Below are 15,613 nucleotides of genomic sequence, written 5' to 3'. Positions count from 1 at the left end.
GGGCTTCAGTTTGGGATGATGAGAGCATTCTGGAGCTGAATGATGGTGATGGTCTGTGTGCACTAGAACATGGTTGAAATGAGACATTTCAAATTATGTGGCTCTATTATGTAACAACATTCCCTCCTGGAGAACCCAGGGAAGCTCTTAAGACTCAAGCAACAAACAACTAACAAGTCTCAGCAAGTTCCCAAAACTTACAAGACTACTCAGCAAGGTTATATAAGTGGTAAGACTTCTCGGGAGAAGACTTTTCAACCTATCAAGCTGACTACAAATTGTTCAGGGATCTCCAGGGAGGCAGCATTCCTGGGTCGTTACCCAGGCTGGGACAAACATTTAAAAGATGGGGTTGACTTTCAGTTACCCATGCTCTGGTAAGTAACTCAGATTAACTCATTTGTTCTCCAAACTGGATTTTGGCAGAATTGAAGGGCGGTACTCTTGAGTGTGGAGGAGACTTTCTCATCTCAGGTAAGTAACCCAGAAGTCAGTGATTCTAGGTCCCTGCCTCACAAATTTGAAAAATAAATTTCATGGAGAAATGATGGGTGGGTGAGACTGAAAGAGGACTTTTTTTATTATTATAGAAAGAAAGTTTAAAAGAGACAAATTAAAGATTTATGGTTGAATTCACGATTCTTCTGCCTCAGTCCCTGAGTGCTGAAGTTACAGGCATGTACCATGACCAGCTTCATAGCACTACTAAAAATTGTATTTGGAAAGCTGGGCTGTGATGACACATACCTTGAATCCCAGCACTCGGGAGGCAGAGCCAGATGGATCTCTGTGAGTTCGAGGCCAGCCTGGTCTACAGAGTGAGATCCAGGACAGGAGCAAAAAAAACTACACAAAAAAACACTGTCTCAAGAAACAAAACAAAACAAAAATTGTATTTGGAGGGGCTGGAGAGATGGATCAGCAGTTAAAAGCACTGATTGTTCTTCCAGTGGATTTGGGTTCAATTACCAGCACCCACATGGCAGCTCACAACTGTCTGTAATTCCAGGATCCAACACCTTCACACAGGTATACATACAGGCCAATGCCAATAAAATAAAAAAAAAAAAAACTGTATTTGGAAAATGAATTAACTGTAAGGGAAAGTGTTGTAAGCTGGGCGGTGGTGGTGCATGCCTTTAATTCCAGCACTCAGGAGGCAGAGCCAGGCGGATCTCTGTGAGTTCGAGGCCAGCCTGGTTTACGGAGCAAGATCCAGGAAAGGCACAAAGCTACACAGAGAAACCCTGTCTCAAAAAAAAAAAAAAAAAAAAAAAAAAAAAAAAAAAAAAAAAAAAAAAAAAAAAAAAGATGGGAGTCTACCTCAGAAATATTTTATCCTGGGGTGGGAGCTGTTACTGTGTATACTGACTTCACTTGACCTGTGAGTACCTTCCAAAGCCATATTTGACCCTTCTGTGTGGAAATGGGGAGCTTTGCTGGTAAGTCGGGCCACCACAGTAGCCTAATTCTTAGGATCTGAGCGTGTTCTAATAGAATGGCAGGAGTGGTAGTTACAGACATAGGGGTCCCCTTCCAGGCGGCTTGTGACTGAGGACTTGTAGAACATGGGATTTTGACAGCTAAGCCCCCACATTCCTAACTAGCAGAGTAGGGGCAGTTCTTCCCATGTTAGTTTCCCATGGCAACACGACCTAGTTTCTAAGAGGAAACCATCACTAAGGTAGGCTAAAGTGTTAAAATCCTCAAATTAAGCACAAGGGCAAGACGCCCACCCCCCGCCCCCCAACAGCGTTAGAGGAAAACCACCCGAGTGTAACTTTCTGAAGAGAAGGGGTCGTAGGAAAAGACTCATTACTCTTGGCTAGTCAGCACTGCCCATGGCCAGGGGGATGGATGTCTTAGTGCCTGGGTTACATGCCAGAACGATTTATCATCGTCATAGCAACAACAAACAGTGCTGTTATCGAATGCTTACTGTTTGCAGGACTCTCCCCTCATCAATACTCAAGTCCATTGCCTTCCTTGTTCTGCCAACTGCAAAGAAGAGGGACCCCTGAGCCCAGGCTTTTCCGTTCCTTGGCAAGAAAATCGTGGGTAAAGCTAATGGTAAGTATAACCTCTGCCATTTTTCTTTAAAATTTTAAAATTATTATTAGAATTATTAGTTTTCCAGATGAGGCCTTGCTGGTGGGCTGGAATCTCTGCTCCTCCCACCCCAGCTTCTTGTGCACTGAGATTATTGGCATTTAACTTCTCTTTTTAATAGCAGTTCCCACGAGTAAGCAGGTGTTTAATCAAAGCTTGGAAATTCAGTTCTTATTTGCTGCACATCACAGGACACACGACACCAGCATTTCCTGCTAGTTATTAGTGTGTGCTCTTTGGTCTGTTTACCCAAGTGAAAAACCTCGTGCTTCTCCCTCTGCTGGGTCCAACCCCTATGACTCCGTGGAAACCCTGGATCCCGCTTTGAGACTAGGTATCTGGGGAGAGATAAGACCTGTCCCAGGAGCAAGTGGGACCCAGTTCCTCTGTCTGCAGTGCTGGGCTGTTAGAAAACCAAGGCCTTGCCTGTGCCAGGAAGATGCCCTCTGTGGTGTCCCACTGCAACATGTGACAATCACTAGACTGATGACTCTGTTAGGAAGGTGTAGCTTAAGCCAATGAGGCCATTTTGTTGGAAGAGGAAGAAAGTTCACGCTACATCAAGAGAAACGGTTGCATGTTCTTTGCAGGAAGAGTGCTGCCCATGGGTGCCTGGGCACTGTCTCCCCATGGAAGCCTCTTACTCAGCACAGCCCCGAGACTGCATCCTACATGGAAAAGCACAGAAGAGGCCCCACCTGGCTCACACAGCTGGCCTGGCTCAGGGTGCTCACGGCCCGCATGTAGCTCTGGTTTCTGGACCGGAACTTCGGGGAGTTGTAGTTGACTGATGGGTCCAGGCTGTGACCAACAGGCACCTCACTGGCAGCTTGCAGGTAGCTCTGGCTACAAAGACAGAGAAAAGAGAAATGTGGTCTGTGAGCATCCGGGGAAGGGTGGGCGGAGATGGCTGCCAGTCGACACCTCAGCTCCACACTGTGGCTGGTGACACTTCCAGCTGAACATTTTTGTATGGATGACTTTGCTTTATGCAAATGTTATGGGCTTTGCATTGACAAATGTGAATTCCGTCAAAAGTTACAGGGCAGGTAATTTAGCAAATTGCTTTGCAACTAATTTTTTTTTTTTATGGCTGGGCAGTGAGGTTAAGACCATCGTCCGTTAAAGAGGAAAGAAAACAACAACAAAACAAAAATGGAAGCCCTCATAACTCAGACAGCAGAATAGCAAACTCAGTGTCTAGATTTAAGCCAGATTCCTCCAGAGCCTCATAACAATCTTGCTTGCTTACTGGCAACTTTACATACTTGGAATAAATAAAGGCACCACTTTAGTTTTTTTTTTTTTTTAAAGATATGTATTTACTTTTGTTTCTGTGTATAGATGCCTACCTGTGTGGGAATATGAGCACCCGAGTGAAGGTGCCCAGAGAGGTCAGAAGAGAATATTGAATTCCCTGGAGCTGTAGTGACTGATGATTGTGAGTCACTCAACATGGTTTCTGGGAACTGAACACTGCAGGAACAATAATGCTCTTAAATGCTGAGCCATCTCTCCAGCCCCTCAGTCACTTTTAAAGTGAGCAGATTATACAATACCAGCACAGAGGTACAGCAGGGAGTTTGGACCAATGTGTTCTCATGATAACCATTTCCCCCCAAGCTTCTTTAAAAGCAACACTTTCCAGTTTTCCAACTTGCTGTTTTGTAAAACATTCAAGCATGGGAAAACACTGAGGATGTTCAGCAGTTAGGTCTGCTTAGCTTAAGTTTCTGGAAAATTTGGTACCTTTCCTTTCAAATTCTTTTGTCAAATATTCCACTGTGCCATGAAAATTCATGGAGTAGTGTGGGAAGACATTATCAATCACTTCCCCCCTGATTTCGAGCATGATGGAGCATTTGGTTTGCTGGTGCAGTTCATATGCAGAACTACTTACAAATACTAAACAGATTCTGACCCCATGCCTGGGCAATAAACTAAATACTTTCTTTCTACGGTGACTCTTTATATAGCTTATCTTATTATTTATTTCTTTATAAGTGGGGCACCAGGTGCTAATGAGAAGGCTTAGCCAGAAGGGCTGGCCAAGCCCCAAAGCCTCAGTGTGGTCCCAAGACCCGTGTGGTAGAAGGAGAGAAACTGTTCCTACAATTAACTGTCCCCTGACCTCCACATGTACCACGCATTCTCTCCCACAAATAATAACAAATAACAGAGAAAACACGATTTTATAAAATCAACTTGGCAGCACTTACTAATTGTAGACTTAAAGTAATTCTGTTAAAAGTAATTTCTTCTTCGTGTCTCTTTCTTCCAGAGTTTCTTTTGGACCTCTCATTTCTTATTTGTATGTCTACCAAATGCTCCTGGTGTCTTTTCCATTAGATTTTCCTACTGATTGATATCACCATCCATACCATTCAGCCATACCATCACCATCCATACCATCCAACCATACCATCACCATCCATACCATCACCATCCATACCATACCATCACCATCCAACCATATCACCATCCATACCATCCAGCCATACCATCACCATCCATACCATCCAACCATACCATCACCATCCATACCACCAAACAACCAGGTTGTTTCCAAGTCTGAGAACCATAAGAAGAATCAAGTCCTCTGGACCTTGGTACCCTCTGCTCCTAGCCAGTGTCTGGCACCCCAAATGAGTGTCAGCCTCACAGCACGGCCAGATCCCTGTTGGTGTCCTACACTAGCATCTAAGAACACAGCATTCAGGATGCTGCCATGCTGTGTTTCAGATAAAGTTCTAAGTTTCTCCAAAGTTCAGTGAGCACCTAAAGAAAAGTAGCCACTGAAAAACATTTAATAAATAAATGTACAATAGTTACCATTTGCTACCAACTATCACAGCAGAATCTCCACAGGCATTTTTTTATTTAGTTTTTTTGAGACAAGGTTTCTTTGTATAGTTTTGGTGCCTGTCCTGGATCTCATTCTGTAGACCAGGCTGGCCTAGGACTTACAGAGATCCGCCCGGCTCTGCTGGGATTAAAGGCGTGCACCACCACCACCTGGCCTCCATAGGCATTGGATTAAGCTGTTAACGTAGGTCTAGAGACCACATTTCAGGTAAATGGTAAAACTAGACTCGGAGCCTGTTCAGGCTGGATGCAAAAGCTCACCTTTTACTCCAAAATGAAAGCTGCTGAGTCAGAGCCGGAGCACTGGGGTCCCATCCTGTCACCACGTCTAGCCCTCCCTCTGCTCCTGCAGGGAACTGGTCCCAGGACCCCAGGATGCCAAACTCCAAGGATGCTCCTACATATTTCCTTGTCCATTCACTAATCATGCCCGATGACTTACATGCTGACATCATAGAAGTGGCCTGGCATCTGCATATAACGTACTCACATCTTTCTATACACTTTAATCATCGTCAGACGAGTAACGTGCCTAACACAGCATAAATGCCAGGTGGCTGTCGGGCATCATCTAGTAATGCGGAGAAGTCTCTTTATGTTGGGCACAGAGGCTGTGACACAGGTGGCCACTCGAGCTGGAGTGTCAAGGGGCCACAGCAGGATGTGTCTGCTGGTCACTTCCCTCTCCCAGTTCCAGCAAACCACTTCCCTCATGCTAACATTCAATTTTGCTTTTTGAACTTTCTGGAATTTTATTTCATTTTATTTTTTTAGTATTTCCATCTGTGGTTGGTTGAATCCATGAATTGGAACCCAGGTAGAGAATGTTGATTATATTTTTAAGACAGCGATAAAGCCCCCTTTAATCCCACTAGGGTTAACAGTGATTTTGAAAGTATTATAATGGTTTACCTTTGTATAATACTGTGCCTCAGATGCCACCGTCGGGGAGCTGGGTACGGTGGCTCAAGGTCTGTACCTCAGCACACTGGAGGCTGAGACTGGAGGGTAAGGATAAGTTTGGGGCCAGCCTGGGCAAGAGCCTATTTCATAAAATTGAAACCAACGAAACCCCAAATAAAGAGACATCACATTCCTGAGGACTGAACACCATGAGCCCACTGTGGGAGGCATGGTGAAGGCTGAGCGTGCACAGGGGAGGGTCCTTTGCACACCATGGGGGTGGCAAGTCTCATGCTCTCTCTGACAAGGTCTTGCCATTGCTCATGCATGGGAGATTGTCCTGGAAGCCCTCTGACACTCTGAAGTGGACTTTCTCCCCCTTGGCCTATTCAAAGTGGGAATTTCTACTTTGTCATCTTGGCTGACAGAGCCTTGGAAAACAACTTCCTACATGGACGGGTGGTAGCTCTGGAAACTGCAGAAGGAGACCGTTTTTCTAGAATAATGTGGGATATTTTTGTTCTAGCTTTTGCCTTTCAAATGTTGCCCACATGAGATCATCATCTATGCATAAGTGAGACTGGAACCTCATTTTGGAAAACTTCAAGTAATCATCTGAAAGAAAATAATGGGCTTTCTAGCATTTTACCATATTTTCCCCCATTTGTAAAATTGTTCCAGGTTATTTACTGGATTGTAGGACCACACACTTCAACTGTAATTTGAGATTTTTGTAAAAATGAGTTTCCATAACAAAATATCTGCGTGCGCAAGCCTTTGAATATGGCTATTTAGACCCGGGTTGATATCCTTGAAATAAAGACAAAAGAAAACACCCTCTTCTAGTCACCTTAGAAAGCAGTCAGGGGTTGTACTAAGGAGAAATATAAGAAAACAAACTTTCCGCACTCAGTGTATTCATTGCAGACGCAGAGAACACCTTTTCACGTTTATAAACGGAACAGGACAGGAATAGTACCCACTTACAAACAGCCTCGCTTCCTGTGCTGCCTTAAATGGAACACATAAACAGCATTAGGTGTGAGTGGGATTCTTCCCAGAAAGCGGAAATTCCTCTGTCTCTTAGCACACATTTTAGAGAAACCCTAGTCAGTCCTGGTCGGTCCTCAGGCCATGGCATTTTCCTGTATCATCCAGGTGCTTGCTGCACAGATGGTGGTCGGTCCTGGCTCAGGGTCCCTGTGAGTCCAACCTGCCTGCTGCCACTCCACACGTGACCTCAGGTGAACTCTCCCACCACGGTGCTCAGGGAATTGTTCCACTGTTTTTGCTACCCTCGTGGGGCGTGTGGTGCACAGTTCACAGAGGGCCTGCTCATTTGATCATTGATCAAAATCAAATGCCTTGAGATGTATGTTCTTTTTCCTCAAAAGACACACCCCTCCACTCTGGTGATGGCTGCTCTTTGAAAATTGGGGCCTTGCAGCACAGGATGAGGGCTCAGCCTGTGAATCTGGAGTACAGACCGGCTGGCCATGGTGCATGTGCGTGTACCTTCCCAATACAGAGGACTCAGGGACTCAGGCCATGGGCTCCACACTCACTGCTGGGACATCTTCAACAAGACTTGCAATAAGAGCGTCCTGGGCCTGGGGGTTCCAGCTATGACCAAGGACTCTGTGACAGGAGGCCTCCCCAGAGGGGCAGCAGTGGCTATGGGGTACAAATCCTTTGCAGAGCCATCTATGGAAGCTTCGGAGGCAGAGCTTGGAACTAAGGTTCCTGATCTTAGGTGGCGTCTAGACGAGTGTTGGAAGAGGCACTTCACCCTGGAAAGTGTCAGTGATGCAGCAACAGAGAGCCTCGTGAGGGATGAGAACCGGTCTCCCTATGCTCAGCCTTACCACCCTCCCTACTGATGATCTTAACCCTAAGCCTGACCCTAAGCTTAAACCTACGTCTAACTCTGCACCTGAACAAAACCTTAACCTGACCTGAACGCTAACTCCGTCTCTCTTTGCTACGCCTCTCTGGTGCTTCATCTCATCACCTGGCTGTCCTGTTTCTGTGCGGGGCATACTGTGTCACCCCCATCTCCTGTACATTCTGCTGCAGTATGCAGAGTCATCTGCCTCACAGAGGGAAATTCTGTAGAGTTGTCCTGAGCCATGTGCTAGAGTTGTCCTGAGTCATGTGCCAGGCACAGGGCAGGGTGCTCAAAACAGCTGAAACCATAGAGGTTCCACAGGACCCCAGTTGTATTTGGGTTTCAGACGAGAGATGGATCATTTTGAAGTTCAGATGTTATCTCAAACATTGCTTCAAAAATGCTGCATAGTGGACATATTGATAGCACACAAAATGTGTCGTTTTTTTCTGAAGTTTGAATTCACATGGGCATCTAGTGACTCTTTCAACCTGGAAGAATTAGGAAGGGAGGACGTTCTCTCTTCTTAGGGAGTTGACACTGTGTTGGGACTCAGATGGGAACAGCAAACAGAAGCTCAGTGTATACTGGCTCGGGGTGGGATGGGTATTAGGACAGCAGAAGTCTCCAGCAGAAGTACCAGAAGAACACCATGGGAGAGAAGATTGGAAATAGGTGTGAAGACAACCCCAAGGAGTTTGAAATTTGTAGCAAAAGTAAGGGTAAATGAAAGTCCACACGTTTGCCCCCAGCCAACGAGTAAAGCAAGAGTGTGGGAACTCCTGTGTTGGTCCTGGGGTTGAGGAGGAGTAAGAAGAGGAGACGGAGACCCAAGAGACACTACGGGACCAAAGTTAAAGTCACTTCATACAGGACACTGCTTTGGGGACACCGAGCATATGAGAGTGCCTTGAACTAGATGCTGACTGGCTGGACATCGAGGAAGACAGGAGATACTTTACATCTTCTAGAATTTCCCTAAGTGTGTGACAGGCACATCACAGGGAGAGAAGCAGGGCTGAGGTTGGACATCGTGGAGTATGCCCATTCTGTTGCAAGAAATGGTTTTATATATATATATATAAAACCTGATTATAGAAATTCAAAGGTTTTTAAAAAAGGATGTTAAGCCTTGCTTTCACTGTCCTTCCTTCTGTGTGTCCACATCATTAACCATCAAAAAATTGAGACAAGGAGCTTACGAACCTCTGCTTCAGGTTGACTTTTGATGATCCCTGATTGCCCAGCACCTAGGGCCCTGAGGCACAAGCATCTGGGCTGAGAAAGGCCCTGTCTCAAGGATGTGCATCACACTCATGCTAATGGTTCCCCTTCTCACAATAGTCAAGTTATGGAATGAGCCTGGTTGGCTGTGTATGTCTCTACTGGTCACCAGCCAGGCATATGTGTACCTATCAATGATGGAGTATTATTCAGCCACAGTGAAGAATTATATCCTCCAATTTCCATCAGAATGGATGGCACTGGAAAACATATATATATATTCAGTGAAATTAAGCAGATGTAGAAAGACATGCTCCCTACCATCCACTGAAGATTAAAAACAAGTTTACTTGGCGATAGGATAGCGAGTGCTAGAGCTGGCAGGATATCCAAGACCAAGATGGGTAAAGGAAGCAGGTAGGATCAGTGTATGTGTGCGTATGTGCTGAAATGCCACAGCAAACCCTAGTGAGTTAGACAGCTGATATAGCATGCTATCCAAAATAAAGCAATTAGATAACCTTATCCTTTGAGAGCTTCAACTATATAATGACTGTTTTGTATCCTGCAGGAGATTATAGCACCTACCTGCCTTAGGGTTTTTCAGTTATTCTCAGATTTGTTTTGATTGGGCCCTTGCTTCCTCTTCCCTTCTTTCTCTCCTCTCTTTCTTTCTTTCTCTCTCTCTCTCTCTCTCTCTCTCTCTCTCTCTCTCTCTCTCTCTCTCTCTCTCTCTCTCTCTGCTCAAGTCCTTGCTGCTTAAACTTCCTGAGAGAGTAAACACGCAGGTCTACGACTGTGGAGAGCAATGAGAGGGTAGGGCGTCTCTCTTCCAAAATAAGAGCACCCTCCACTCCCTGCTTACTTATGTTTTGAACCAGTGTGAGTGGATATTCCAGAGTTTGTCTTCTGTAGGTAGGTTAGTTCAACACAAGCCATTATTCTAGAATCCAATCTACATTTTAAAGCCATGTTGGCATTTGCTACTTGTTTGGGCAGCTTCATTTCCATTATTGGCTGGCCTGTTGTGTGCTGATTTTAGGGAAGCCTGTGCTGATTCCTACCATAGACTGAGGTGCTAAACGATTCCTTCTCCTTGTGGTGAAGTTTAGACATGTGTCAAAGTCCCGCAAGGTGTGTCTGTGCCCAGGCTTTGACAACTTGTCACATGAAACAGAATTTAGCCATTGATCAGAGTCAACACACACACACACACACACACACACACACACACACACACACACACACACACACACTATGGGTGGCTATGCCACCAGCTTTCTTCTTTGTGTTTCTGTGTGACTGAGGCCAGCAACATTCCCTGTGAGAACATCGCCCACGCTGACAAACTGTGTACACTAAACCAACTCCAAGCTGACTGACTTTCCTGGTCCAAAGCCTTCCAGCAGGGCTGTCTATGGAGGTCGCTGGGAGTTTGCCAAGTCCATCACAGGGTCCTCTCCTGCATGTTCAGTCTGTTTCCTTTCTGCTTAGCATCCTGGCAGAGCCCACACGTGCTCCTGGAGGACATGTGTAGGGACCAGCTGGTTTCCTAGACAACAAGCTCTTGAGGAGGCAGGTAACAGCGGGCACTGTCTTGTCTTCGGAGGCCCCTGGGCTCTGCTAAAAGGCTCCCTTAGGTCCATTTCCACTGAAAACACTGTTGACTCCAAGACCTTTTGAGTCAGGCCTCACAAAACCTGTCTCACCACTAATGCCTGTTGAGCCTAACTCAAGTAGAAGGCAGAAATTTAATCCTGTGACAGCCATTATTTCTGAGACATTTTGTAAAGATTCAACTTGTGAACAACTTTCCCTATAACCTGTTTTTCTAGGAAGGCACAAAATAGAGAAGGGTGTTATTATTAAACTATATAGTTTTCTCCTTTGAGAGTGGATGTGACCTCAGTGGAAGCTATATCCAGTCTGATTTTGTAGAAAAGAATGGCTTCATTGAGAGGTGACCACATGGTTGAGTCCCTGAGCACAGAACAGAGCTGAGATTTGGGCATAACAACTGTGTAATTTCAAGTTATGTTTTTACACACCTGCAGTGGATGATCATGGCTACATGGTGAATTAATAACTTAATGGGCAGAGACAAGCCAGCAGGCTGTCCCCAGAGCTGAATGGTACTGGCCTTAGCTCACTGCAGTTCCCTTCTCTGTGGCTACCACACTCCATTTTCCCTTTAAATAGAAATGTCATGTCCTGGGTCATGGGTTTGCAGATGGAGTAGCCCTGAAATGACTGGGGCATAAAAATCCTAAGTTGCTAACTGAACAGTTCATCCCGAATGATACCCTAGGGCAAACAAGGCCACCACCTGTGCCTATAGCCAAGCATCTAGTGTGTGCTATCTCCACTTGGCAACAGGCTTCCATGCTAGTGAATTCAGAGCTTTCTTTACCTAGTGCCTAAGTGGTGAGAAGACCCTCAGGAAAGACAGAAGCTGCTTGATTCTTTGGGTCTTGAAAGATCATCTGAAAATCCATGCCAACGTCTGCTGGAATGTGGCAACCAAGTGCAGAATGGTTTAACTACGTTGCCTTCAAAGGTACAAGGAAAGGGATCCCTAGGGTGAGTCAGGGGATACGGGCAAATCTTGATCGGCAGTTCCAGATTCCAAAGAAGCCCACAGTTCCACAGGGTTTACCCGCGTCCCCCCTTAGGGTGCAGTTTTTGGGTAAAGTAAAGGTGATACTTTTCAACAGTGGAGGCTATGGAACTCCCGCATTGCAGGGTGATGAGCTAGCTCTGGCTGGCCCTGGGACTATGGCTTCTGTAGACAGAGGTGTTGGCACCATACCATCTTGTCACAGGTTCTAAGAAGGAATAGGAAAGCTACAGCTCCCTGCAGCAGCACTGTGTTCAGGAAATCCTGTTGTCACACCAGACCTGCCAAAGACACTGCCCACTTCCAGAGGGGACATGGAAGGGTATGGCATGCCCCCAAACTCCTTCTTAAAGAGACATTGCAGGTAGTTTACAGACCAGACCACATGTGAGGAATACACTCTACTTGGATAGACTCTCAGGGAGCCACTTAGGGACTGTTCAGAGATCTAGATTTCTTTTTTTTTTCTTCTTTTTAAATCATGTCATCTACAAATCATAACAAATATGTGGAGTCTATTTTATGGTGTTGGGAGGTGAATTTTTTTTTTTTGCATTCATAGGAAACAATAATTCACTTAAGATGTTTCCCCTGATAGGAGAGCTACATTTCCTAGAGGGTATGCAGATCTGGAGTGGTTCAGAGAGTCACTACAGCACACGAAGAGAGGAGACAGCCACTGGCTGCCTCTTCTTGCTGGTCTATGCTTCACTGTGTACGCTATCTGATCCAGCTCTGTCTCAAGCACCTGCAGGGAAGGTGGGCACTGGGATACAGGCGGGGTTGATGGGAGTCTCCTGGGCTGGGAACACAAGACTCAGAAGACACTGCGCACGGAAGTTTAATAACTCACGGAATCTCATCAAATATTAAGTGATCAAATATTGAACCACAGCTTCCTGCCAGGAAACTCTTGATACAGAAGCTTCCTACCCCTCTCCAGGCCCGCTCCTTGAGAAAATATCACGGAGATGGGAAATCTGAATGGCTCAGATGTAGGAGCTGTGATCCAGGCCCATCTGTGTGTGGGACCCCAGGAAGCTGGGCAACCTCTGCTTCCAGGCTAGTGTGTGGATGTGATGATGGCTCAGCTATGACGTCAGTGTCTCATCTGAAGGCTGTCAGCCTCAAGCCAGGCTCAAAGTGTGGTGAATCAGAACAGATGCACAGTGAGATATAGTTCTCAGAGCTCAGAAAGGCTGAGGGATGGAGGATTTCTGTGACCCCCATCCCTCCCTCATAACCATACTCATAACTGAGGGCAGCCACGGACAACCCTCACTGGTCCTGCAGGCCAGAAGTCTGATGACATAAGCAGTTGTGAACCACAGTGGACAGGGGGATGAGCTCACTGAATACTTGCCCCCAATCTTCATAACTGGCTAGAGACTTGGGGTATCCACTCTTTCCATGTAGTTTGATTCCTTTTGACTTCATTCGATTTATAGTGAATGGCTCTGAAAAGTGTTTACATGGTCCCAACCAATACTTGAACCACAGACACAGTCCTAACCATCCTCTACCTCACTGTCCTCTGCACGCTGGAGGCTTAGGTATACTCCACTGTCTTCTGCAAGGCTGAGAAGACTATGTCCATGCCATTGTCTCCTCTTCGTGACGGATACCCGTCTATCCCACTGCAAAGACTGAGACATAAGTCTACCACATCATTCTCTGCAAAGCCAAGGCCCCTGCCTCCCCATGGTCCTCTGCATGGTTGAGACCCCTGCCTGCTTCATTGTCGTTTTCAGGGCTGAGACCAACAGCCATTCCACTGTCCTCTATAAGGCTGAGGTCCATGCCCACATTTCTGACTATGGTAAGACATCTGCAGTGTCTTCTCCTGCCTATTTAGGCTTTACAAACAGCCCGGGCTCCCACATTTCCCACCTAAGGTCTTTGATTCAGGGTCCCTCTATCTCTTGTTTTTGACGGAGGTTCCAAGCCTTGGTATCGTCACTGGTTCCTTGTTTCTTGCCTTCTTATCCAAGCCTTCAGGGAGGTCTTCTGGCTTCATGGTCGCAGTATCCAGAACACGATACATCCCATTTCTTTGTCGGCTGTGCTGGTGAGGACTCTGTCACGTGAGGAAGTGGGTCTGTGTTACTGGGGACCCTACAGCTGGCTTCCTTGCCTCTGCCCTTGTGGTTTTCTCTAATATTTTCACTGGAAGACAGTTCCCATTATAATTGGAACAAGATGCTTATACCAATCTTCTCTAATCATTGGCTCCTTTTCAACCTCCAATGAAGATGGCCATGGGTATGCAAAAACATGACCAACATACTCTGTTCTTCCACCTCCAACCTGCTGTGTTTATAACCAATGTCAACTACAGACTCCTTTGGGGGTAACTGTTCTTATCAAACTAGACTCTTCCTTCCTTGAATAGAGAGATATTCTTACCTTGGGTCACTGGTTACCATGGACTCTGACTCCTCTGAGTAGTGACACATTCTCATCTTAAGTCACTGGCCACATTAAACTCTACCTCTCATGAAAGGTGATGTAGGTTCCCTTGCCTGACTCTGTTTCCCCTGAATAATGAGGAGCATTTCTATCTGAGGGCTCTGTATTCTCCCTGGAAATATCCAAAGGCTCAGATTCCTGTGCTCGATGTCACCTTTATAGTGAGTTCCAGCAAGACTATACCATCTCAGACTTTTGCTTTCCATCCCACACACTCACTTGAGCTGGCTTGATCCCACTACTCTGGAGCTTTCCTCATGCACCTTTAGCTTCAGGATTCTCTGAACTCTATATGGATTGTTCCTATGTTCAATGCCTGTTACAGTCAGTGACTTTGATGGCCGAGATTTGTCTCTTCATTATATGTTGAGAACACTCTAGCCTTTGTGTGACATACAGGATTTTCCAGGAGTCAGAACACTATGACACATAGGAACTGAGTGGATGCCTATGGGATGAAGGAGCTAGCTGCTGCTCTTTGTCAGGGAAGATGTGCTCTGCTGTGTCAGTCTCTGAGCCTGTAGCCTGGTGTGGTGGTTTGAATAGGGATGACCCCCATAGACCCATGTGTATGAATGCTTTACCCATAGGGAATGGCACCATTAGGAGGTGTGGCCTTGTTAGAGTAGGTATGGTCTTGGGGGAAGTGTGTCACTGTGGAGGTGGGCTTTGAGGTCTTACATGCTCAAGCTATGCCCACTGTGGGACACAGTTTCCTGCTGCCTACGGATCAAGATGTAGAACTTTTCAGCTCCTTCTCCAGTACCAAGTCTGCCTGCATGCCACCATGCTTCTTGTGATGATGATGATGGTGATGATGGGCTAAATATCTGAAACTGTAAGCCAGCTCCATTTAAATGTTCTCCCTTATATGAGTGGCTGTGGTCATGGTGTCTCTTCACAGCAATAGAACCCTAACTAAGCCACCTGGGGTAGTGAGTGGCACCCTGCATTGGCCCAGGCAGGTCCGATGAAGCAGAAGAATAAGCAAGAAGAACTAGGGCCAGGCAGCCTTGTCTGAACTAGGAATTCACACCTCCAGCTGCAGATGCCTTGGACAATAGGTTGTAGGAGCTTGCCTGATTCCTACTTTGTTTGGGACTTTCATTTTCAGAGTAAAGAATCTTTTTTTTTCAAGACAGGGTTTTTCTGTGCAGTTTTGGGACCTGTCCTGGATCTTGCTCTATAGACTAGGCTGGCCTCGAACTCACAGATATTCACCTGGCTCTGCCTCCCAAGTGCTGGGATTAAAGGTGTGTGCCACCACTACCCGGCTCAGAGTAAAGAATCTTGATAATGTACAACCCGTCTGGAAATGAATTACTTTAAAAGAAACCCACTTTCAATGACATCTACTGGCCACAACTTATCATTAATAAGAAATATCAACTGCTCTCTAATAAAACAATACCCTACTCTTTATGCCACATTAATACAATCAACACAACTTGCTGAGCATTGGCCATACGTTGTGAATACACTGGGCCTCAAAAATCTATTAATTCCTTCTCTTCATACATTTGCTTATTGGATTAGCC

At 45.8% G+C, this 15,613-nt stretch overlaps 1 protein-coding gene across 5 annotated transcripts in view; it reads right to left on the bottom strand.

Moving 5' to 3' along the window:
- Positions 1-15,613, bottom strand: part of Dlgap2 (DLG associated protein 2) — a 742,630-nt gene that overhangs the window by 54,493 nt on the left and 672,524 nt on the right. For all 5 annotated transcript variants that reach the window (XM_028881224.2, XM_028881221.2, XM_028881222.2 and 2 more), the window contains one exon: positions 2,808-2,955. In XM_028881224.2, coding sequence (XP_028737057.1) covers positions 2,808-2,955 — 148 coding nt within the window. The remainder of the gene's footprint in view (positions 1-2,807; positions 2,956-15,613) is intronic.

Source organism: Peromyscus leucopus, chromosome 17, assembly GCF_004664715.2.
Source record: "Peromyscus leucopus breed LL Stock chromosome 17, UCI_PerLeu_2.1, whole genome shotgun sequence".
NCBI classification, from domain to species: domain Eukaryota; kingdom Metazoa; phylum Chordata; class Mammalia; order Rodentia; family Cricetidae; genus Peromyscus; species Peromyscus leucopus.
This window is presented reverse-complemented; position numbering and strand designations above follow the sequence as displayed.